Source organism: Ochotona curzoniae, unplaced genomic scaffold (assembly GCF_017591425.1).
Source record: "Ochotona curzoniae isolate NIBS_2020 unplaced genomic scaffold, NIBS_Ocur_1.0 contig_523, whole genome shotgun sequence".
NCBI lineage: Eukaryota > Metazoa > Chordata > Mammalia > Lagomorpha > Ochotonidae > Ochotona > Ochotona curzoniae.
The window spans coordinates 10,188,909-10,210,602 of NW_024466459.1; the positions used below are offsets into that span (position 1 = coordinate 10,188,909).

At 62.5% G+C, this 21,694-nt stretch overlaps 4 protein-coding genes across 8 annotated transcripts; 3 read left to right on the forward strand and 1 right to left on the reverse strand.

Moving 5' to 3' along the window:
* Positions 1 to 5: 5 nt before the first annotated feature.
* Positions 6 to 2,921, forward strand: SIRT7 (sirtuin 7). 2 transcript variants are annotated; one of them, XM_040989755.1, is made up of 10 exons: positions 6 to 123; positions 191 to 328; positions 399 to 503; positions 589 to 659; positions 746 to 818; positions 918 to 1,016; positions 1,090 to 1,326; positions 1,402 to 1,482; positions 1,747 to 1,853; positions 2,571 to 2,921. In XM_040989755.1, the coding sequence occupies exons 1-10, from the start codon at positions 31 to 33 to the stop codon at positions 2,752 to 2,754; spliced, it is 1,188 nt and encodes a 395-aa protein (XP_040845689.1). In that variant the 5' UTR covers positions 6 to 30; the 3' UTR covers positions 2,755 to 2,921. The 2 variants fall into 2 exon arrangements, with proteins under 2 accessions (XP_040845689.1, XP_040845690.1); XM_040989756.1 differs by lacking the exon at positions 191 to 328 and having other exon boundaries at positions 28 to 123; positions 2,571 to 2,919.
* A 592-nt stretch (positions 2,922 to 3,513) lies between these two features.
* On the forward strand, positions 3,514 to 7,036 carry PCYT2 (phosphate cytidylyltransferase 2, ethanolamine). Of its 4 annotated transcripts, XM_040989757.1 has the most exons (14): positions 3,516 to 3,662; positions 3,964 to 4,052; positions 4,127 to 4,288; positions 4,509 to 4,575; positions 4,653 to 4,737; positions 4,826 to 4,874; positions 5,033 to 5,082; positions 5,339 to 5,477; positions 5,582 to 5,664; positions 6,037 to 6,114; positions 6,199 to 6,264; positions 6,347 to 6,412; positions 6,517 to 6,605; positions 6,683 to 7,036. In XM_040989757.1, the coding sequence occupies exons 1-14, from the start codon at positions 3,574 to 3,576 to the stop codon at positions 6,759 to 6,761; spliced, it is 1,191 nt and encodes a 396-aa protein (XP_040845691.1). In that variant the 5' UTR covers positions 3,516 to 3,573; the 3' UTR covers positions 6,762 to 7,036. The 4 variants fall into 4 exon arrangements, with proteins under 4 accessions (XP_040845695.1, XP_040845691.1, XP_040845693.1 ...); XM_040989758.1 differs by lacking the exon at positions 5,033 to 5,082 and having other exon boundaries at positions 3,518 to 3,662; positions 4,826 to 4,870; XM_040989761.1 differs by lacking the exons at positions 4,127 to 4,288; positions 5,033 to 5,082 and having other exon boundaries at positions 3,514 to 3,662; positions 4,826 to 4,870.
* Positions 7,037 to 9,097: 2,061 nt separating this feature from the next.
* ANAPC11 (anaphase promoting complex subunit 11) lies at positions 9,098 to 10,924 on the reverse strand. The gene is made up of 2 exons (XM_040989762.1): positions 10,544 to 10,924; positions 9,098 to 9,389 (listed from the first exon to the last, which is right to left on the reverse strand). Exons 1-2 carry the CDS (start codon positions 10,650 to 10,652, stop codon positions 9,244 to 9,246), a joined length of 255 nt encoding a protein of 84 aa, XP_040845696.1. The 5' UTR covers positions 10,653 to 10,924; the 3' UTR covers positions 9,098 to 9,243.
* A 189-nt stretch (positions 10,925 to 11,113) lies between these two features.
* On the forward strand, positions 11,114 to 13,532 carry ALYREF (Aly/REF export factor). Its single transcript, XM_040989445.1, has 6 exons — positions 11,114 to 11,511; positions 11,649 to 11,780; positions 12,312 to 12,459; positions 12,799 to 12,862; positions 12,945 to 13,119; positions 13,239 to 13,532. The coding sequence occupies exons 1-6, from the start codon at positions 11,278 to 11,280 to the stop codon at positions 13,251 to 13,253; spliced, it is 768 nt and encodes a 255-aa protein (XP_040845379.1). The 5' UTR covers positions 11,114 to 11,277; the 3' UTR covers positions 13,254 to 13,532.
* The last annotated feature ends 8,162 nt before the right edge of the window (positions 13,533 to 21,694 follow it).

The following is a 21,694-nucleotide window of genomic DNA, read 5'->3' on the forward strand; positions in this document are numbered from 1 at the left end:
CGGAAGCCGGAAGCGCGGGCTGGCAGGGCGATGGCAGCCGGGGGTCTGGGCCGCTCGGAGCGCAAGGCGGCGGAGCGGGTGCGGCGCCTGCGGGAGGAGCAGCAGCGGGAGCGCCTCCGCCAGGTAGGCCGCCGGCCCTGCGCGCCCGCCCGCCGCGCCCGGCCGCCGCTCACCCGCCCGCCCCCCGCAGGTGGCGCGCGTCCTGAGGAAGGCGGCGGCCGAGCGCAGCGCCGAGGAGGGCCGGCTGCTGGCCGAGAGCGCGGACCTGGTGGCCGAGCTGCAGGGCCGCAGCCGGCGGCGCGAGGGCCTCAAGCGGCGGCAGCAGGAGGCGAGTCCCGGGCGGGCGGGCGGGCGGGCGGGCGGGGCTGGCCGGCTGACCCCCGGCCTGCGCCCGGCAGGTGTGCGATGACCCCGAAGAGCTGCGCAGGAAGGTGCGGGAGCTGGCGGCCGCCGTGCGCGGCGCGCGGCACCTGGTGGTCTACACGGGCGCCGGCATCAGCACGGTAGGGACGGGGGGCGCGCGGAGGCCCTGGGAGGGGCGGGGGCAGCGGGGCCGCCTGCCCACGGGCCGTGTCTCTGCGCCCGCAGGCGGCCTCCATCCCCGACTACCGGGGCCCGAACGGCGTGTGGACGCTGCTGCAGAAGGGCAGGAGCGTCAGGTGAGTGGGCCCTGCCGGCCTGGCTGGGGGGTCGCAGGGGCGCCCGGGCCTGGCCTCACCGCCCTGCCCGCCTCCTCCCCGCGCAGTGCGGCCGACCTGAGCGAGGCGGAGCCCACCCTGACGCACATGAGCATCGCCCGTCTGCACGAGCAGAAGCTGGTACGAGCTGGCGCGCCCATGCGGCTCCCACGGAGAGCCCCCCTAGTCCCGGGGAGCTGCTGGACGCTCCTCCCTGCCCTGTCCCTCCTGTCCCGGCAGGTGCAGCACGTGGTGTCCCAGAACTGTGACGGGCTGCACCTGCGCAGTGGGCTGCCCCGCTCTGCCATCTCCGAGCTGCATGGCAACATGTACATCGAGGTTAGCGAGGCCCGGGGGACCCGGGGCCAGGCGCCCGGGGCCCGGCTCACCGCACTCCTTCCCCTGCGCGCAGGTCTGCACCTCCTGCGTCCCCAACAGGGAGTACGTGCGGGTGTTTGACGTGACGGAACGCACAGCGCTGCACCGACACCAGACGGGCCGCAGCTGCCACAAGTGCGGGACGCAGCTACGTGACACGATCGTGCACTTCGGGGAGAGGGGGACCCTGGGGCAGCCCCTCAACTGGGAGGCGGCCACAGAGGCGGCCAGCAAGGCGGACACCATCCTGTGCTTGGGGTCCAGCCTGAAGGTAGGCGCGGGGCCGTGCGGGGCGGGGCCGCGGTCCACTGAGCGCCTGCCCGCGAGCTTTGCCTCTGCCCTGCAGGTTTTGAAGAAGTACCCCCGCCTCTGGTGCATGGGCAAGCCCCCCAGCCGGCGGCCCAAGCTCTACATCGTGAACCTGCAGGTAACCAGCTCCGGGCTGTGTCCCGAGACCCAGCCTCAGCCGAGGCGCTGCACCCGAGGGAGGCTGGGATGGAACCCCAGGGCCCTGGCTTTGGCCTGGCCCACTGGCCGGCACTGGGGCGTGAGCCTACAGAAGGTTCTCTCCCAGCCTTAGAGTAAGGCACGGGGTCCACTGTCGCCTCGGCAGAACCAGGACAGACACGGCGCGGGTGGTGTCTCGGGTGGAGGGAGGCTCACGGGGGCCCACCATCCCTCCCGCCCTCAGTGGACCCCGAAGGATGACGGGGCTGCCCTGAAGCTGCACGGGAGATGCGACGAGGTCATGCAGCTGCTCATGGACGAGCTGGGCCTGGAGATCCCCACGTACAGCAGGTGAGCAGACGCCGGCTGCCCGGCCTGCCCCGCCTCTCTGTCGGCCGCGCCCCCTCCTTGCACATCTCGGGGTCACAGGGACCCGCAGGGGCGTCCGTGGCGTGTCTGGGGGTAGCGTGAAGGAACTGCGTACAGAGCTTGTGATGATACGCAGAGCTTGTGATGATTTCGATTCTGGTGTGCGTACCAAGTGAAAAGTTGACACTTTTTTTCTCTGTGAATTTCCAGGGTCTTAGAGGGGAAATCAGTAACTTCTTTTAATCAAAGGGTTCGAGAAATTAAGGATCCGTTCGCCTTCTGGGCCTGGCAATTCTTGTATGTTCTGTTTGTGGTGTTGTGCTGTGGGCTGTCCTGGGCTGTATTTTGTTTCTGGTTTTGTTCTTTTTCACATTAACTTAGCTCATTTCTTTCTCAGTGCTTCTCTGTATCTGTGGTCCGCATCACACACACACATGGTCTGCTCACGATGTAGTCTGTAGGCCACGCCGCCCGGCGGGAGGGGAGAGGGCTGGCCCGGGTGCCCCTGTCCTGCCAGTGGGAGTGGGCACCCCGGGAGCTGCAGGCGCCCTGAGGCCCGCGGTGCCCCCTCGGCCGTCCCCCTGCTCGGCTGGGCCCCTCCGAGACCAGCCTGCAGGAGGAGGCTTGGGCAGCCTTCCCGCGCCCGGGCGGGGCCCCCGGCCCCCAGGCATGCCTGACCCCCGCTTCCCTTGTCGCTAGGTGGCAGGATCCCATCTTCTCCCTGGCAACTCCCCTGCGAGCGGGCGAGGAGGACAGCCACAGCCGGAAGTGCCTGTGCCAGAGCCCCGAGGAGGCCGCACCTGGGGACCGGGGTGCCCCCGTCCTGGGGGGCTGGTTCGGCAGGGGCTGTGTCAAGCGGGCCAAGCGCAGGAGAGTGACATAACCCGGGCAGAGGAGGACCCGGGCCCTGCCGAGGAAGACCCCGAGCAGAGGAGGACCCCCAGGCCCAAGGAGGACCCAGGGCACAGGAGGACCCCCAGCCCGAGGAGGACCCAGGGCACAGGAGGACCCCCATGCCCGAGGAGGACCCAGGGCACAGGAGAACCACCAGCCCGAGGAGGATCCAGGGCACAGGAGGACCCCCAGGGCACAGGAAGACCCCCAGCCCGAGGAGGACCCATGGCACAGGAGGACCCCCAGCCCGAGGAGGACCCAGGGCACAGGAGGACCCCCAGGGCACAGGAGGACCCCCAGCCCGAGGAGGACCCAGGGCACAGGGAAACCCCCAGCCCGAGGAGGATCCAGGGCACAGAAGGACCCCCAGCCCGAGGAGGACCCCCAGCCCCCCGCCGGCCGCGGGCGCGGCTTCAGGAGACAGGGCGGCGGGCTCAGCCGCACGCCCCCTGGGCTGTCGTTCTGGCCGGCGCCCACAGACTTGTTCCCTCATTAAACCATCAAAGCGCCTGCTCTGTCCTGCTTGTCGCAATGGCTGCTCCGGCGGGGGCGGGGCTCCGGGCGGGCTGCGCGCCCCATTGGTCCATGTGGTGGGCGGAGGGCAGGGCCTCCGATGGCGGGGCGGGGTTCCAGGAGGCCTGAGCGCGCCATTGGCCCTGGCGGAGGTCGAAGGGGCGGGGCTCCGGGCTATCCGTGCGCGCATTGGCCCCGCGCGGCGGGTGAGGGCCGCGTGACGGCTGCCGCGCGTGCGCGGTGCGGCGGCGCCTGACCGGGCCGGAGCTGGCAGGTCCGTGCCGCCCGACTGGCCATGATTCGGAACGGGCACGGGGCTCCGGGGACGGCCGAGCCGCCGGGCGCGGGGGGCAGGCGCCCCGTGCGGGTGTGGTGCGACGGCTGGTGAGCGCGACGGGTTCCGGGCGGGAGAGGGACCCGACCCGGGGGCGGGAGCCCTCTGCACTCTGACCCCGCGGAGCGGCGTCCGGGGCGGCACTGCCCGCCCAGGTCCGCCGGCCGCTGCTGCCCGGGGCCGCGGACGGCCTTCGGGAACGACCTGGGAGCAGGCCAGCAGCCTCTGCATAAACGGTGAGGCAGAAGGCTTGCGCCCGAGCCGCGGGCTGCGGGCCCGGGGAGTCGCTGGGGACGGGGAGCCGCTCGGGCTGTGGTCCCCGTGTCCTGCAGTCCGCCCCGTGTCCCACAGCTACGACATGGTGCACTACGGCCACTCCAACCAGCTGCGCCAGGCTCGCGCCATGGGCGACTACCTGGTGGTGGGCGTGCACACGGACGGTAAGGCGCGGCCCCAGGCAGGGCAGGGCAGGGGCGCCCGGCGCGGCCCCGCTCACGTCCCTCCCTGTCCGCAGAGGAGATCGCCAAGCACAAGGGGCCCCCCGTGTTCACTGAGGAGGAGCGCTACAAGATGGTGAAGGCCATCAAGTGGGTGGACCAGGTGGTGCCCGCTGCACCCTACGTCACCACGCTGGAGACACTGGACAAGTACAGCTGTGACTTCTGCGTCCACGGCAGTGAGTCCTGCAGGGCGTGTGCGGGCCGGGCTCGGGGTGCCAGGAGCCTGTGTGCCCATGACAGTGAGTCCTGCAGGGCGCGGGCAGGCCGGGCTCAGGGTGCCAGGAGCCTGTGTGCCCATGACAGTGAGTCCTGCAGGGCGCGGGCAGGCCGGGCTCGGGGTGCCAGGAGTGCTGTGCTTAGGAACCCCGTGTGTGTGTGTGTGTGTGTGTACCCCAGATGACATCACGCTGACAGCAGATGGCCGGGACACGTATGCAGAAGTGAAGCAGGCAGGGCGCTACAGGTTAGTGGGCACGAGGCACCGGGGCGGGATGGAGCCTGGGTGGCCCTGTGGGAACCCAGCTCCCCTCTGTCCCCCAGGGAGTGCAAGCGCACCCAGGGCGTGTCCACCACGGACCTTGTGGGCCGTATGCTGCTTGCCACCAAGGCCCACCACAGCGGCCAGGTGAGGCCCTCCCCCTGCCCTGCCCACCCCGGCGTGCCCTCAGTGCCCCTGCAGCCCTCAGCCCCACGGCCCCTCTGCCCCTCCGCAGGAGTTGTCCTCCGAGTACCGGGAGTACGCAGACAGCTTCGGGAAGGTGAGTGAGCCAAGCCAGGGCCTCCCTCTTAGGCCAGGCCGGCCCAGGCACTGCAGTGGGAGGGTGGCAGGCAGGAGGCAGCCCCAGCTGGCTCACTGGCCACTGCCTGGAGGAGGCCGTGAGACGTTCTGGCAGGTGGGCTGGTCCACTCTCCCTTTGTAGCTACCCCACACCCGACACCCGCCAGGGACACACTGGCCTCAGGGTGCCAGGTCCCCCAAGAGCTGTGTCTGTGGCCGCAGGGCCCCTGCATGCCTCCTCCTGTGGCTGGTCACTGGACCGTGGCCATAGTTCTGCCGGCTGTGAGGACTTTGCCTGGCCTAGGGGGCACTGTGCCCACCCTGGCCCCACCTCCTGCCAGGTGCCTGCACAGGCTGGAAGCCCCTTTGGGATGTGGAGCCCTGCCTGTCGCCCCAGGCAGGCATGCCCAGGAGGCCTCTGCTGCTGACGCCCCCCCTTGGCCTGCAGTGCCCGGGGGGGCGGAACCCCCGGACAGGGGTGTCCCAGTTCCTGCAGACGTCCCAGAAGATCATCCAGTTCGCTTCTGGGAAGGAGCCCCAGCCGGGGGAGACCATCATCTATGTGGCCGGCGCCTTCGATCTCTTCCGTATCCTTGTGTCCCACGGGGGTTCCTCGGAGGGCCCAGGGCTGGGCGGCCCGGGGCTGCTGCACTGCCCTCCCAGTCTGTGGCTGCTTCTTAACCTGGCGCAGACATCGGGCATGTGGACTTCCTGGAGAAGGTGTACCGGCTGGCAGACAGGCCCTACGTCATCGCCGGCCTGCACTTTGACCAGGTCACTGCCCCGCACCCTGGGCAGCTCATGGGCTCCTGGGGTCTTTGGGCAGAGGTGGCTGGTGCCCAGTGAAGGCAACGGAGACCCTGGGGGGTGAGCCTAGGACATGGGTGGGGGGATGGGCAGGGCCCTATTGTCCAGTGGGTCACCTGGGGAGCCAGCACCTTCCCCAATGTCCCCCCCGTGAAGCCAGCTGGGTGGCTCACACCCCATGCAGAGCCCCCCACCTTGTACACTGAGCTCTCAAGCTGAGCTGAGCCCTCTGCCCAAGCCCTCTGGCTGAGGCTGAGCCCCGTACACACTGAACCCCAAGCCGAGTCCTGCGACCTCCCCACACTGAGCCCCTGGCTGAGCGCTGCCCTCTGGTCCCAGGAGGTCAACCGTTATAAAGGCAAGAACTATCCCATCATGAGCCTGCACGAGAGGACACTGAGCGTGCTCGCCTGCCGGGTGAGTGGGTCGCACAGCCACACGGGCACCGCGCTGCCCTCCAGCCCTGGCCACACTGACCGCGGCTGCTCCCTGTCCCCGCAGTACGTGGCCGAGGTGGTGATTGGGGCCCCGTATGCCGTCACTGCTGAGCTCCTGGCTCACTTCAAGGTGAGGCAGCTGGAACCCCCAGGTCCTGGTCCAGACTCCATTCCCCAGCAGGCGGCCCTTGCCTCACGGCCTCCCTCCCCAGGTGGACCTGGTGTGCCACGGGAAGACAGAAGTCATGGCTGACAGGGACGGCTCGGACCCCTACCAGGTGGGCCTTGCTGGCTCCCGCCAGGCATGCACAGTGGGCAGGGCAGCAGCAGGTCCTTGCTTCTGGGACGGTGCTCACCCTCCGCTCCCCTCTGGGGTCCCCAGGAGCCCAAGAGACGGGGCATCTTCCGCCAGATCGACAGCGGCAGCGACCTCACCACCGACCTCATCGTGCAGCGCATCATCAAGAACCGGTGAGGCAGTGCGGCGGGACGGGGTGAGCCGGGCAGGCCCCCGCAGACAGCCCCCGCTCACTGCACCTGCTCCCCAGGTTGGAGTACGAAGCTCGGAACCAGAAGAAAGAAGCCAAGGAGCTGGCCTTCCTGGAGGCCCACGGGCAGCAGAGCTGAGGCTGTGCTCCGGCCACACATGCTCTCCCAGGGCCCAGGCTCGGCTCCGGACCTGTCCGCTGCCTGCCATGTGACCGCGGAGGCCAAGAGCTGCTTGGGGGGCTCTCGGGGGCAGATACACCCCCTTGGCAGGCAATCTGCCCTATATCTGGTCCAATATGCGCCAGATATGCCATGTTCTGCACCAGCTCTGTGGCTCCCGTGGCCACATCTCCCATCTGTACCTGACAGGCCTCTGGCACTCCTGGTGCCCCTAATAAAGCCTGGAAGCCTGGTGCGTGTGGATGAGTGGCTGCAGCAGGGAGCTGGCTCAGGACTGCACTGGGCCACTGGCTGTGGGTGTGACGGAGTGACTGCTTCTGTTGGCCACTGGCCCACCCTCCCTGGCTGCCCCGCCCCCGCCCCACTGGCCACTGGCTGTGGGAGTCCTGGGCTGTCAGAGCCTGGGGTGCCGAGTGCCCTTCCTGCTCCTGCTGGGCTCAGCTGGGTAGGATGGGAACAAGGGGGGAGCCCCAGGTCATGCTCTTGGGGGAGCCCGAGTGGGCTTTGAGTGGTACCGTGGCCAGAGGGAGGCCCTGGAGGCTGGGCAGGAGTAGTGTCCATGGGAGCCACGCCTTTGCTACTCTGTGCCCAGCACCAGGAGGTGTGGCCCAGGTTAGGGCTGGCAGATGGGTGCTGGCCTCTACCTCACAAGGGGTCCAGAGCTCTCTGTGGCGTGGGGGCTGGGCTGCCGGAAGCGCATTTGGGGGGCCTCTGGAAAAGCTAGGGGGCTAGCGCAACATCTTCCTGGGCAGCCTTGGCCCAGACCACTACCCAAGAAGGGCCTAAGAAGGCGTCAGGGCCACCCGCCAGCTGGCGGCTACTCACGACACAGCGTCACTTCTGCTTTATTGGTTCAGTGCTGCCCTTGGGTGCCCCCCCGCACCTGGTGGGGCCGGGGCTGAGCCCACCGTGGAGACAGAGTGCTGCTCAGCGACAGGAAGATGGCAGCCCTGCGCTGGAAGGCCCCGGGCCTGTGGGGCAGGTGCCGGCAGCTGCGCAGGTCCAGGGTGAAGTCCTTGACGCACAGGGCCTGGGGCAGGCGGGGGCAGGCAGGGGGCTCAGGAGGCCTCCTGCACCCCTCCCCCACCCTCCCCGCCTGCATCCTTCCCCTCCCCCGCCTGCACCCCTCCCCCTGAGGCACTCACTAGGCTCTGCAGGCTGGGGCGCAGCTCTGGGGATGGTCCTGGCCAGCCCGGGCACCGGGAGTGCCGTGCGGACACCGGACAGCAGTCCTGCAGCTCTTCCCACCGAGCGGTAGCCAGGCCCTGCGGCCAGCCGGTACCATGTGTGGCCAGGTGGTGCCAGCAGCAGGCACAGCGCCAGGCTGGCCATCACCAGGACCACAGGCCGGGTCATGGGGATGCAGGCTCAGGTCAGGAGCGCAGGCACCTCCAGGCTCCCAGCCAGACAGCTCGGGCTGCCTTTATATCAGCAGCAGGGGAGGGGTGGCTGCCTGAGCTGGCAGCACAGGGCTGGGCTGGGATGCCAATCTGGGGCGACCAGGCGCGTGGGCTGGGCAGAGGACACGGTGGCCTCACTGGAACACAGGGGGGTCCTGGGGAGGACTACAGCTGGGTGAGGGAGGCTTAGCCAGCCTGGATCCCCAAAGAGCAGCCCCCTAAAGGAACAAGGCAGATGCCCTCCGCCAGCCAGCCAGCGGGGGAGGCAGACCCCACGCTTGGGAAGAGCACATACAGTCAGGGTAGGGGGCCCCCACCGAGGCAAGACAATTGGCAGCATCCGAAGCCCGAGGGAAGGCAGCTGTGCCCAGCGCGGAGGGTGAGGACAGGGTGGGCAGCTGCGCCCAGCATGGAGCGTGAGGTAAGGGAGGGGTCCACCGCGGAGGCTGAGGACAGGGAGGGCAGCTGTGCCCAGCGCGGAGGCTGAGGACAGGGAGGGCAGCCATGCCCAGCGCGGAGGCTGAGGACAGGGAGGGGTGACCGCCTCCAGGGCCAGCAAGGCCCAACATGAGGCCCAAAGTCCCCAGCCCACAGGTCTGCCCTTCTCTCTGCAAGCCAGATCTGGGGACTGCAGGGACACACTGGCCCCACTGGGGGGGGTCTCTGTCCACCCAACTGGTCCTGGTCACAGCAGAGACACTGCCCCTCGTGGGGCAGGCAGAAGCCATAGGAAAGCGAGCGGTCATCAGTGGCCACAGTGATTCTGGGGCAGCCTGTCGCCCAACATGGAGGGGGGTCCGTTCCATCCCAGACATTGCCCTGGGCTCCCGACTCCTCCTCAGCAGTGACTCAGGGCTCTGTGTCACCCCTGTGTCGCATGACAGTGCCGGAGGCCATGGTTTAATGAATTTTACTTATTGGATAAAAATGTCAGCACCGTGATGGGAGGAAACACACACAGCTCCGCCAAGCCATCCTGGCGGCGGGAGGAGAGGCGCTGGCGGCGGGCAGGACGAGGCGGGTCCAGGGCAGCCGTGTGGTCACTCCTTGAACTTCCACTCCTGCCGGCACATGGGGCAGTACTGTTGCACCTGCTGCGCGTGCAGCCACTTGAGGATGCAGTGCATGTGGAAGCAGTGGGAGCACTGGCCCCACACCAGGGGACAGTCATCTCCGGGCACCTTGCCTGCAGGAGAGGGGGCTGCGTGAGGACCCTCGGGATGTGCAGCCTCACCCCAGCCCTGCCCCCACGCCTGCTCACCTCTGAGAGCGGGGCCCAAGTGACCTCCCTGGCCCCAACCCTTCCAGATCAGACCCATCCCTGGCTAACCCCAGGAGCTTGGTGAGCCGGGGCTCCAGAACCCCTGGAACAAGAGGACTAGAAGCCTGGGACCCCCAGATGACAGCCTCGGCCTGGGGTCCTGCTCCACCCCACCCCCCAGCGGAGGGGGGGCGGTCACAGTGGAGCCAGGGGCACTATTCCTGTGGCCAGCCCGCCCAGGACATTGAGAACAACCCAACACCTGGATGAAACTAAATGAAAGCAGAGCTCGGCGGGCCTGCTCCCGGAAGGGCCGGGGCCTGCCAGGAGGACGCCTGGCTGTCAGCCCATGCCCTGCTTGCTCCAAGCTCCCGGCTGCTGCCCAAGGCACCGTGGTAACCAGGGCCAGGACGCCCCGGCCGGCCAGTCCACCGACCTGTGGGGAACTGCCCCAGGAGACCAGCAGCCTGTGGCTCTGAAAGATCCCATGAGCCATGGAGAAGGGACTAACAAACTGATTCTTTCAGGTGCAGGAACCCAGCCCAGGGCGGGCCTGGAGACCGGGCCAGAATCCCTTCACAGGGACCCCTTCACTCAACAAGCCAGCAAAGCCACAGCTACGGGCACACCCACCCAGAGTCACCTGAACTGCCGGCTGCTGCACAGCGGGACCGAACCCAGGGCGATGCTGCCCTTGGCTCTGCCCACCCCACTGTGGGCGTCTGAGCACACTGGAAGAGACCCGCACTGGGTGCCAGGCTATTCACCAAAAATAAGTGGATCTTGGGCTTGGCACCGTAGCCTAGCGGCTAAAGTCCTCACCTTGCACACGCCCTGGATCCCATGTGGTCACCGGTTCTAATCCCGGCAGCTCCACTTCCCATCCAGTTCCCTGCCTGTGGCCCGGGAAAGCAGTGGAGGACGGCCCAAAGCCTTGGGAGACAGCACCAGCACCCAGCCCTACCCTCCGCCCCAGAAGCAGCCCATGATGGTACAATCAAAAAACAAACACACTTTCTAGAAACAATGCAAAGCGCAGTCTAGCCGAGCCCCGCCACCCCCGCTCCCCGGGCACTCACAGTCCGGGCAGCAGCCGTTGAACGCCATCCGGCAGATGCCGCAGTTCTCGTCGTTGGCCACCCAGAGCCAGGTGGCTACGCCGTTCCAGCACTTGATCTTCACCCTCATGGCGGCGGGCCTGCGGGGCGCTCAGCGCGGCCGGGGGGTCTGCACGCTCCGGCCTGCGGCGGCGGGTATCCCAGCCTCGGCGCGCAATCCAGGCGCGCACAGCCGACGCAGGAGGGGGAAGGAAGGTGGAGGGTCCAGGCTCGCTCTCCAAGCGCGCACAGCCGGACGCTGGAGGGGGAAGAGGTGGAAGGTCCAGGCTCGCTCTCCAGGCGCGCGCGGCCGGACGCTGCAGGGGGGAGAGGCGGAGGGGAGGTGGAGGGCGGCGCCCAGGGCGCACAGCCAGAGGCCGGCCCGCCCTGCGACCCCCGCCCAGCCAGGCCGGCCCGCCCTGCGACCCCGCCCCGCTCAGCACCTGCCCGCCCCGCCCGGCGCGCCCTGCCGTTGGCCGCTCCGCCCTGCGCGCGGGAGCGTATAAAAACGAGCAGGGTCGGCCCGGGCTCCACTCAGCGCTCGCTCCGGCCTCGCCTACCGATCTTCCCCGCCCGCCCAGCACGCTCCCCCGCCGGCTGCAGCCAATCGGTGGCCGCTCCGAGGACCGAACGCCGGAAGACCGCGCCGAGCACCGGAGGTGACGCCGGGGCGTGCTGACGCGCGGGACCGAGCCGAGACCGACTCCGCGCCCGCCATGGCCGACAAGATGGACATGTCTCTGGACGACATCATCAAGCTGAACCGCAGCCAGCGCGGCGGCGGCGGCCGGGGCCGGGGCCGAGGCCGGGCCGGCGCCCAGGGCGGCCGCGGCGGCGGCGGGGCGCAGGCGGCCGCGCGCGTGAGCAGGGGCGGCGGGCCCCTCCGGAACCGGCCGGCCTTGGCCCGCGGCGCGGCCGGCGGCAGGAACCGGCCGGCGCCCTACAGCAGGGTGAGTGTCGGCGCGGGCGCGGGCGGCGGGGGGCGGGCCGGGCCGCGCGGGGCGCCCGGCTCTTTGTCTGGGCGCGGCCGGGGTGGCGGGAAGCCGGGGGGCCGAGGCTCACGCCCCGCCGCGCGTCTCCCCCGCAGCCCAAGCAGCTCCCCGATAAGTGGCAGCACGACCTCTTCGACAGCGGCTTCGGGGCCGGCGCCGGCGTGGAGACGGGCGGAAAGTTGCTCGTGTCCAATCTCGACTTTGGAGTATCGGACGCCGACATCCAGGTGAGTGGCTGTCGCGGCCGCAGTCGGGGGTGCGCACCCGGGGCCTCCCCTGTGCCCCCCGCGGCTTCCGATCCCGTCCCTCGGTCACGCCCCCCGCCCCGTGCCAGCCCCTCTGTCACCAGTCCCCTCTGCCCCTGCCATCCTCTGCCTGACCCCGTCCCGCGCTGCAACACCACCTGCCCTGTCCCCCCTCACCCCTGGGTCCCCATCCCTTCCGCAACCCCTCTGACCCTCCCCATCCCTGTCCCCGCACCCCTGGGTCCCTCTCCCCCATCCTGGCCCCGCACCCCTGGGTCCCCATCCCCTCTCGCCCCGCCCCCTTGGCTGCCCCCTCACTCCCTCTCGCACCGTGTCCCTCTGCAGTGTTCTCAGACCAGTCTCGGGTGAAGGTTTTGTTTCTTTTCCTCTGAGTCGAGCCCAGGGACGTGGCTTGGAGGGCTGGGGTCGGGCACAGGCTGGCCCCCGGTGCCCGGGCTCTTGCCCTCGGCTTGGGACTCCCGGGCACAGCCTCACCCCTCCGTCCCCCCGCAGGAACTCTTCGCAGAGTTCGGGACGCTCAAGAAGGCGGCCGTGCACTATGACCGCTCGGGCCGCAGCCTCGGTACGGCCGACGTGCACTTCGAGCGGAAAGCAGACGCTCTGAAAGCCATGAAACAGTACAACGGTGTCCCCCTAGACGGTGAGTCGGGCCCGACCTCTTGTGAACCCCGCCGGGCCAGCGCCTTCCGGAACACGCGCCCGCCGACGCCTTCCACGAGCCGCCCGGGCCACCCGAGTGCAGGGCTGTCGTCGGAAAGACCAAGGTGCTGGTTCTTGTTCCGTCAGGTCACCCACACCTGCCCGCCCCCGAGCACCCGGACGCCCGACCTGGACTGAGGAGGGCTTGCCGCCCTGGCCGCGGTGTCTCCCGCCAGAAGCTCCGGGCGCTGGAGCCCGAGTCTGCATGGAGCCAGGGTGGAGCCGCTGGGTCGCTCAGGGCCTTTGGTTAGAACGAGCCCTCTCACATTCTTTGCCACAGGCCGCCCTATGAACATTCAGCTTGTCACGTCACAGATCGACACCCAGCGAAGGCCTGCCCAGAGGTGAGCGCCGGGCCGGGTGGGGCGGGGGGCCCGGGGCGGGCGCGCCGGCGTCGGGATGGTGACCCGCTCCTCTCTCCGGCAGCATTAGCAGAGGCGGCATGGCCAGGACCCGAGGTTCGGGAGCCTTCGGCGGCGGGGGCGCCCGGAGAGGTGCCCGTGGTGGCAGCCGAGGAAGGGGCAGAGGCGCCGGCAGAAGCGCAAAGCAGCAGCTGTCTGCGGAGGAGCTGGACGCCCAGCTGGACGCCTACAATGCTCGGGTGAGTCCCAGGCTGCGTCGGGGGGACGGGAGCGGGCAGGAGCGGGCTGTGCGGGCGGGAGCGGGCTGCGGGCCTCTGCGCGCTGGACACCTGCCCACTGACTTGCCCCTCTCTTACAGATGGACACTAGCTAAGCCCCGACGACCCCGAGCACTGCAGGACCCAGACGCTTCACCCAAGCTCACGGGAGAGCGACCCTGGGCTGTGGCCAAGATTGCGACATGTTTATTTCTTTTGTGTTTGAAAATAGATTTTACAAGCTCATGTAAAGGCTTTTTGTTTTGTTTTGTTTTGTTTTTTAATTCTGAAACAGACCTGTTTTGTACCGAGTTATTTTTGGGATAAATTTTACTGGTTGCTGTTGTGGGGAAGGTGGCGTTTCCACCTTTGCCATAATAAAAATGTGTGTAGAACTGAGCCGTCTCATCTCTTGGGCGGGGATGGGGCTCACACACTGAGGCCGGCCTGGCCTGGGAGGGTCACACACTGAGGCCGGCCTGGGAGGGTCACACACTGAGGCCGCCCTGGCCTGTGGGGTCACACACTGAGGCCGGCCTGGCCTGGGAGGGTCACACTGAGATTCATTGGTTTAAGGAGGCCAGGGCTGTGGAACTGGACTGCACATGCACTTAGATTGGAGTGAACTCATTGTACACAGTGCATTTGCACTGGTCGAAGAGGGAAAATAATATTGATTTTGCCATTAGTTCAAAATATGTCCATGTGGTCCTCAGACATAGCAGGCAACAGGTTCTGGCAGATCAGGACCACCAACAGCCTAGCTATATAGGACACCTGGGGTCTCCCTAATCCTGGGACCTGCTCTGATACGAAGTGGAGAAAGATGGTACAGACAATGGTGCAGCCTCAGCACGGAATCACAGGGGAAGAAACTGGTGAGCCAGGAGCTGGGGCAACAGAGACCATGGTACAAGTCAAATATAAGAATCCGGAGGGCTTGGCTCAGTGCACTAGCAGCTAAAGTCCTCACCTTAACACGCCGCGATCCCATATTGGCGCCGGTTCTAATCCCAGCAGCCTTACTGCCCATCCTGCTTGTGGCCTGGGAAAGCAGTCCAGGATGGCCTAAAGCCTTGGGACCCTGCACCCGTGTGGGAGATCTGGAGGAAGTTCCTGGCTCCTGGCTTTGCATCAGCTCAGCTCCAGCTGTTGCAGCCACTCGGGGAGTGAATCATTGGACGGAAGATCTTCCTCTCTGTCTCTCCTCCTCTCTGTATATCTGACTTTGCAATGGAAAATAAATCTTAGGGCCCATCGTGGTGGCACAGTGGTTAAAATCCTAGTCTTGCACGCCCAGGAACCCATGTGGGCGCCAGTTCTGTCCCGGCGGCCCTCCCTGCCTGTGGCCCTGGAAGGCAGTCAAGGACAGCCCAAGGCTTTGGGACCCTGAACCCGTGTGGGAGACTTGGAAGAGGCTCCTGGCTTCGGATCGGCATAGCATCGGCCGTTGCTCTCACTTGGGGAGTGAATCATCGGACGGAAGATCTTCCTCTCTATCTCTTCTCCTCTCTGTGTATTTGACTTTGTAATAAAAATAAATAAATCTTTTAAAAGTTATAATTCCCTGAGTCTGTTATTGAAGTGTACATCAGCTGGTCCAGACCACGTCAGTCTGCATCCCATTGTCTGGAAATGTCCAACACTTGCAGTGGGAGCCCGTGTTTGGGGTGAAGTGGGGTGCCTGTTGCAGTGTGTCCTCACCTCTGGGTATGGGAGTGTCTGTTACTCCATCACTATGCATTGCAATCTGCATGATGGTTTCCTCACATTAGAGGGAACGTACAGTATTCGTTCTTCGGAGATTGACTTACTCCTCCAGTTGCAGATGTCAGCCTGCACGCCCACCAGCAGTGAGGGGCCTTTCTCCCCCACGCCCACCAGCAGTGAGGGGCCTTTCTCCCCCACGCACGCCCACCAGCAGTGAGGGGCCGTTCTCCCCCACGCACGCCAGCAGGCGTTGTTAGCAGAGTTCTGAGTGCAGGCCAACCCGACTGGAGTTAAGTGGTACTTCAATGTGGTTTTCTTTTCTATTTTTTTTAAAGATTTATTTATGGGCCCGGTGTAATAGCATAGTCGTTAAAGTCCTCAACTTGCATGCACCAGGATCCCATGTGGTCACTGGTTCTAATCCCGGCAGCCCCACTTCCCATTCAGCTCCCTGCCCGTGGCCTGGGAAAGCAGTCGAGGACGGCCCAAAGCCGTGGGACCCTGCACCCGCGTGGGAGACCTGGAGGAACTTCCTGGATCCTGGCTTTGGATCAGCACAGCATCGGCCGTTGCGCTCACTTGGGGAGTGATTCATAGGATGGAAGATGTTTCTCTCTGTCTCTCCTCCTCTCTGTATATCTGACTTTCCAATAAATAAAGAAATTTTAAAAAAGAAAGAACAACAACAACAAAACAAAAAAACAATTTATTTTTAAAAAATGTATTTAATGAAATAATGAGGGAAAATTTCCCTAATCTAGAGAAAAAATTGGGAAACAAGATCCAGGAGGGGCACAGAACTCCCAACAGGGTTGACCAAAAGCGATCTTCACCACGACACATGATAATCAAGCTCTCTTCAATCGAACATAAGATCCTTAAACGTGCATGTGAAAAAAACAATTGACATATAAAGGAATGCCAATGAAACTCACAGGAGACCTCTCACAGGAAACTCTGCAGGCCAGAGGACACTGCAGCAACATATTCCAGATTCTAAAAGCAAAAAATGTCCATTCCAGGATAGAGTCCCCTGTAAAGCTTTCCTTTGTTTTTGAAAATGAAATAACATGCTTTCGCAGTAAACTTCAAATACTACAGCTCTTCTAACCCGCACACGAGATACGGGAGAACATGTGAAATGCGGAGAACACCACAGGAAAACGGCAACAGAAGACGAGACGAACCAACAACCCAGGATCCCATTGCTAAAGTCACAGGATCAAACTTCCACCCTTTCATGTTAATCGTATTAATCCCGAATGTAAATAACTTAAGACCATCAATCAATCATCTTTGATCAGTAGATTGCATTAAAACACCAATCTATGTGTTGCCTACAGGAGACACTTCTCATCAACAAAAATGAGTGGAAACCGTATCTCATGGATTTTTTATTTTTTTAATTTTGAATTTTAGGATACAATTCTGCAAAGTCCTCCAGGCCCAGTGCTGTGGCCTAGCGGCTAAAGTCCTCGCCTTGAATGTGCCTGGATCCTGCATGGGCGCTGGTTTTAATCCCGACAGCTCCACTTCCCATTTTGCTCCCTGCCTGTGGCCTGGGAAAGCCTAGCGGCTAAAGTCCTTGCCTTGAACTCGCCGGGATCCCAAATGGGCAGCGGTTCTTATCCTACAGCTCCACTTCCCATCCAGCTCCCTGCTTGTGGCCTGGGAAAGCAGTCCAGGACGGCCCAAAGCCTGGGGACCCTGCACCCACGTGGGAGACCCAGAAGAGTCTCCTGGCTTCGGATTGGCGCAGCACCGGCCATTGCGCTCACTTGGGGAGTGAATCATCGGACAGAAGATCTTCCTCTCTGTCTCTCCTCCTCTCTGTATATCTGCCTTTCCAATAAAAATCAAATAAATCTTAAAAAAAAAAAAAAAAACTCCTACATCTGGAGTATCAGAGCAGGTTCAAGCCCTGGCTTGCATTAATTTACTCAGGTGAGAAGCTGAGTGGCACGGCAGCTGTGGTCACCCGCCTAGCTCGCATTGTACGCAGACAGCGTCGTGCTGCTGGGGGAGAGCAGCTAGGGTCCGGCGGCTGTCCTGCTCCTGGGGAGGGCCAAGCTGGCTTAAACTATTGCACTGTGCTGGTGTAGCTATCTATCTTACTGTTTATAAAACAAAATTGATTTATTTTTATTTCAAAGTCAGAGAGGAGGAGAGACAGAGAGGAAGATCTGTCTGTTGATTCACTCTCCAAGTGAGCGCAATGGCCAGAGCTGAGCCGATCTGAAGCCAGGAGCCTGGAGCTTCTTCCAGGTCTCCCATGTGTGGGCCGTCCTCAACTGCCAGTATGGTTGCCTATTCTATTTTTCTTTCTTTTTTTTTTTTTTTAAGATTTATTTATTTATTGGAAAGTCAGATATACAGAGTGGAGGAGAGACAGAGAGGAAGATCTTCCATCCACTGATTTCACTCCCCAAGTAAACGCAATGGCCGATCCAAAGCCAGGAGCCAGGAACCTCTTCCAGGTCTCCCACACAGGTGCAGGGTCCCAAGGCTTTGGGCCGTCCTCCACTGCTTTCCCGGGCCACAGGCAGGGAGCTGGATGGGAAGTGGAGCTGCTGGGATCAGAACCGGTGCCCATATGGGATCGCGGCACGTTCAAGGCGAGGACTTTAGCCACTGGGCCACGCAGCCGGGCCCATAAATAAATCTTTCTTAAAAAAAAAAGTGCGTGGGTAGGGCCCGGCGCGGTGGCACAAGTGGTTAAGGTCCTCGCCTTGCATGCCCGCCCGGGATCCCATATGGGTGCCTGTTTTATCCCAGCAGCCCCACTTCCCTTCCAGCTCCCTGCTTGTGGCCCAGGAAAGCAGTGGAGGACGGCGCAAAGCTTTGGGACACTGCACCCGTGTGGGAGACCTGGAAGAGTCTCCTGGCTTCAGATCGGCATAGCATCGGCCATTGATGTCACTTAGGGAGTGAATCATCGGACGGAAGATCTTACTCTCTGTCTCTCCTCTCTGTATATCCACCTTTCCAATAAAAAACATAATAATAATTTTAAAAAGTGGATGTTTCTAAGGATAATTCTGCCATTTGTTTTACCTAAAAACAATAGAAGTTCCTACTACAATTCTTATTCTACAACTTAATCTTGTATCACAAAGAAAAGGAGAACCTAAGAAGAAAGGAAAGAATGAAAGCCTAAATACAGGTCCCTTCATTAGCATAAGGTCCATGGGGACAGCCAAGACAGTAGGAATAATAGAAGGCCCTTTTGCAAGACATTATTATTGACATTAATCTCCAAGCTCACATTGAGTAAAAAATCCAACTCCACAGTAGCAAACAATGCCTGGATGGATTAGAGTTCTTCCACAGGGTGGTCCGGTGTCCATGCCAAGGAAGCTGCATTCAGGTGGCTGCAGAGACTCCGCAGGGCCCTGCCATACAGCGGGAAGTTCCCTGTGGCCCTGCCTGCAATGGAACAATACTCTTCACACCTTCATGTTCCCCATATCCACTGCACGGACCGCAACACAGTAGGAACAGTCAGCCCAGCCTGGCTTCTCCCCGAACTAGCTCACATGAGGCCCACAGGTGTTGCAGCCCTGCACACACTGGTGTGCCCGTCTAACTCAGGCTCTGCAGTGGGAGTGGTAGTCCAGCACGGGAACCTCCACATTCCCCCCACTGCCTTGGCCCCCTCACCCTGGTTCTCACACGTGCTGGTTGGGTGCTGTGGCCCAGTCTGGCATGGCCCGCCTTGCCTAGGCATTTGGCAGGGGGTGCTGTAGCCTGGCTCAGCCCGGCCCATCTCCAATTCCAGTTCCCATTGGTGGGGGTTACAGCCTAGTCCAGCCCAGCTGTGGGTGCTGCTTCTAATCCCAGCAGCCCTGTTTCCCATCCAGCTCCCTGCCTGTGGCCTGGGAAAGCAGTCAGGGACGGTCCAAAGCCTTGGGACCCTGCACCTGCATGGGAGACCTGGAAGAAGCTCCTGGCTCTGGATTAGTTCAACTCTGGCCGTTGTGGCCACTTGGGGAGTCAACCACTGGATTGAAGATCTTCTGTTTCTCCTCCTCTTTCTAAATCTGCCTTTCCAATAAAACTAAATAAATCTTAAAAAAAAGTTATACTTGGGCCCGGCGCGGTGGCGCAAGTGGTTAAAGGTCCTCGCCTTGCACCCCCGGGATCCCATATGGGCGCCGGTTCTAATCCCGGCAGCCCCGCTTCCCTTCCAGCTCCCTGCCTGTGGCCTGGGAAAGCAGTCGAGGACGGCCCAAAGCCTTGGGACCCTGCACCCGCGTGGGAGACCCGGAAGAGGCTCCTGGCTTCGGCTCGGCATAGTATCGGCCCGTTGCGCTCACTTGGGGAGTGAATCATCGGACGGAAGATCTTCCTCTCTGTCTCTCCTCTCTGTATATCCGCCTTTCCAATGAAAAAATAATAAAAATAAATCTTTAAAAAAAAAAAAAAGTTATACTCGTACAATTTCAATGAAATATGAAAAAAAAAAAAAAAGAGCCAGACGGGCCCGCCAGTGGGGTCTAGCAGCTAAGTCCTCGCCTTGAACGTGCCAGGATCCCATATGGGTGCTGGTCCTAATCCCGGCTGCTCCACTTCCTGTCCAGCTCCCTGCCTGTGGCCCGGGAAAGCAGTGAGGACGGCCCAAAGCCTTGGGACCCTGCACCTGTGTGGGAGACCTGGGAGAGGTTCCTGGTTCCCAGCTTCGGATTGACGCAGCAGCACCAGCCATTGCAGCTCACTTGGGGAATGAATCATCGGATGCAAGATCTTCCTCTCTGTCTCTCCTCCTCTCTGTATATCTGACTTTGTAATTAAAAAAAAACCAAAACCTTAAAAAAAAAAAAAAAGAGCCAGAGAGAATATAGGATGAGCCGGGCTAGATTTGCACCTTCTGAGGCTTGCGGGCGTTGGGTCCCAGGGTGGACTAAGCAGGGCTGGGCTGCAGAACCCAATAGTGAGAGCCAGAATGGTGTGGACTGGTCATGCAAGGCCACTGTACCTGCCAGGATAGAGGTGACCAAGTCAGGCTGCACCCCGGATCCACCAGCATGTGCATGAGTTTTGCCACTGGGAATGGACCTCAGCTCAGGGAACTCCTCTGCCAGGACGGAGTCCCTGTAGATGAGCACACAATGGAGGCCGGAGCAGCTCGGACCAGGCCAGGTTACAGTGCCCGCTGGCATGCCTGTGGGTCAGGTCTGTGGGCCTGCCAGGCTAGGCCAGTTCTTAGCCTCCACTGGCAGATGCGAGAACCAGAACTGGGTACAGGACAGGCCAGGTTGGGCCACAAGGCAGACAGTTCACATTAGGGCCAGGACTGGGGTGGTGGGGCTGGGCTGCTGCACTTGCCATGAGCTGGAGCTGGAGGCAGGCTGGGCCAAGCCAGGCTGTAGCTCTTGCTGGTGAATGCCAAGGTGAGGTGAGCCATGCTAGTCTGAGCCCCATTCCCACCAGCACAGGTAAGGCCTGGGAAGAGGGCATGGGGGAGCTGGGTTGGTTCCCCTGTTGGGCCACTGTTCCTATTGGTGACAGTGAGAACTGGGACTTGGGGCAGACCAGGTTGGGTGGGCTGCCAAGCCCATTGGTTGACATGTGAGCCAGGCTGGGCTAGCAACCGTATCTACTGCGGCATGTGTGAGCCAGAGTAAGTGCAGGCTGGTCGGGCTTTGCAACAGCATCAGCTGGAAGTGCTGGGGATGGAGGAAGCCCTGTCAAGCTGGTCTGCAGAACCTCCTGGAGAGTGCAAGATCCAGGAGTGGGAGTGGGGTTAGTCGGGACAGTGGGCCCCTCCCTGGTGGGCTGCAGCCTCCTTGGTGAGCTTGAGGGCCAGGGAGGGCATGGGCCTGGTTCCTGCCAGAATGAATACGGGCTGGACAGTGGGGTCAGTCTGACTGAGCTAAGCTCCAAGACTCACTGATACACGTCAGAGTCAAACGGGGTGCGGGACAGACTGGACCATTCTGCTGCACACAGCAGCATGCATTGGACCTGTGACTGGGGGCAGGCCTGGTGGGTTTTATTGGTTGTGGTTGTTTTTTTTTTTTCCTTTTAAGGCTTATTTATGTGTAGGGCCCAGCCTGATAGCATAGTGATTAAAGTCCTCGCCTTGCACGTGCTAGGATCCCATATGGGCGCTGGTTCTAATTCCGGCGGCCCAGCTTCCCATCCAGCTCCCTGCCTGTGGCCTGGGAAAGCAGTGGAGGACGGCCCAAAGCCTTGGGACCCTGCATCTGCATGGGAGAATTGGAAGAAGCTCCTGGCTTCAGATCAGCTCAGCTGCAGCTGTTGCTGTCGCTTGGGGAGTGAACCAGTGGATAGATCTTCCTCTCTGTCTGTCCGCCTCTCTGTATATCCACCTTTCCAATAAAATAAATCAATCTTTAAAATAAAAAAAAGGGCCCGGCGCGGTGGTACAAGTGGTTAAGGTCCTCGCCTAGCACGCCCGGGATCCCATATGGGCGCCAGTTCTAATCCCAGTAGCCCCGCTTCCCTTCCAGCTCCCTGCCTGTGGCCTGGGAAAGCAGTCGAGGACGGCCCAAAGCTTTGGGACCCTGCACCCGCGTGGGAGACCCGGAAGAGTCTCCTGGCTTCGGATTGGCATAGCATCGGCCGTTGTGCTCACTTGGGGAGTGAATCTCGGACGGAAGATCTTCCTCTCTGTCACTCCTCTCTGTATATCTGCCTTTGCAATAAAAAATAGTAAGAATAAATCTTTAAAATCAGGGGTGCAGCGCTGGCTGGCACAGGAGCCACAGGCATAGCACAGGGACATGGGGCCAACCCACATGATGCACTCGGCAGCTCTGAGAACTGTTTTTTTTTTTTTTAAAAAAAGATTTATTTTTATGATTTTTTTTTTATTGGAAAGGTG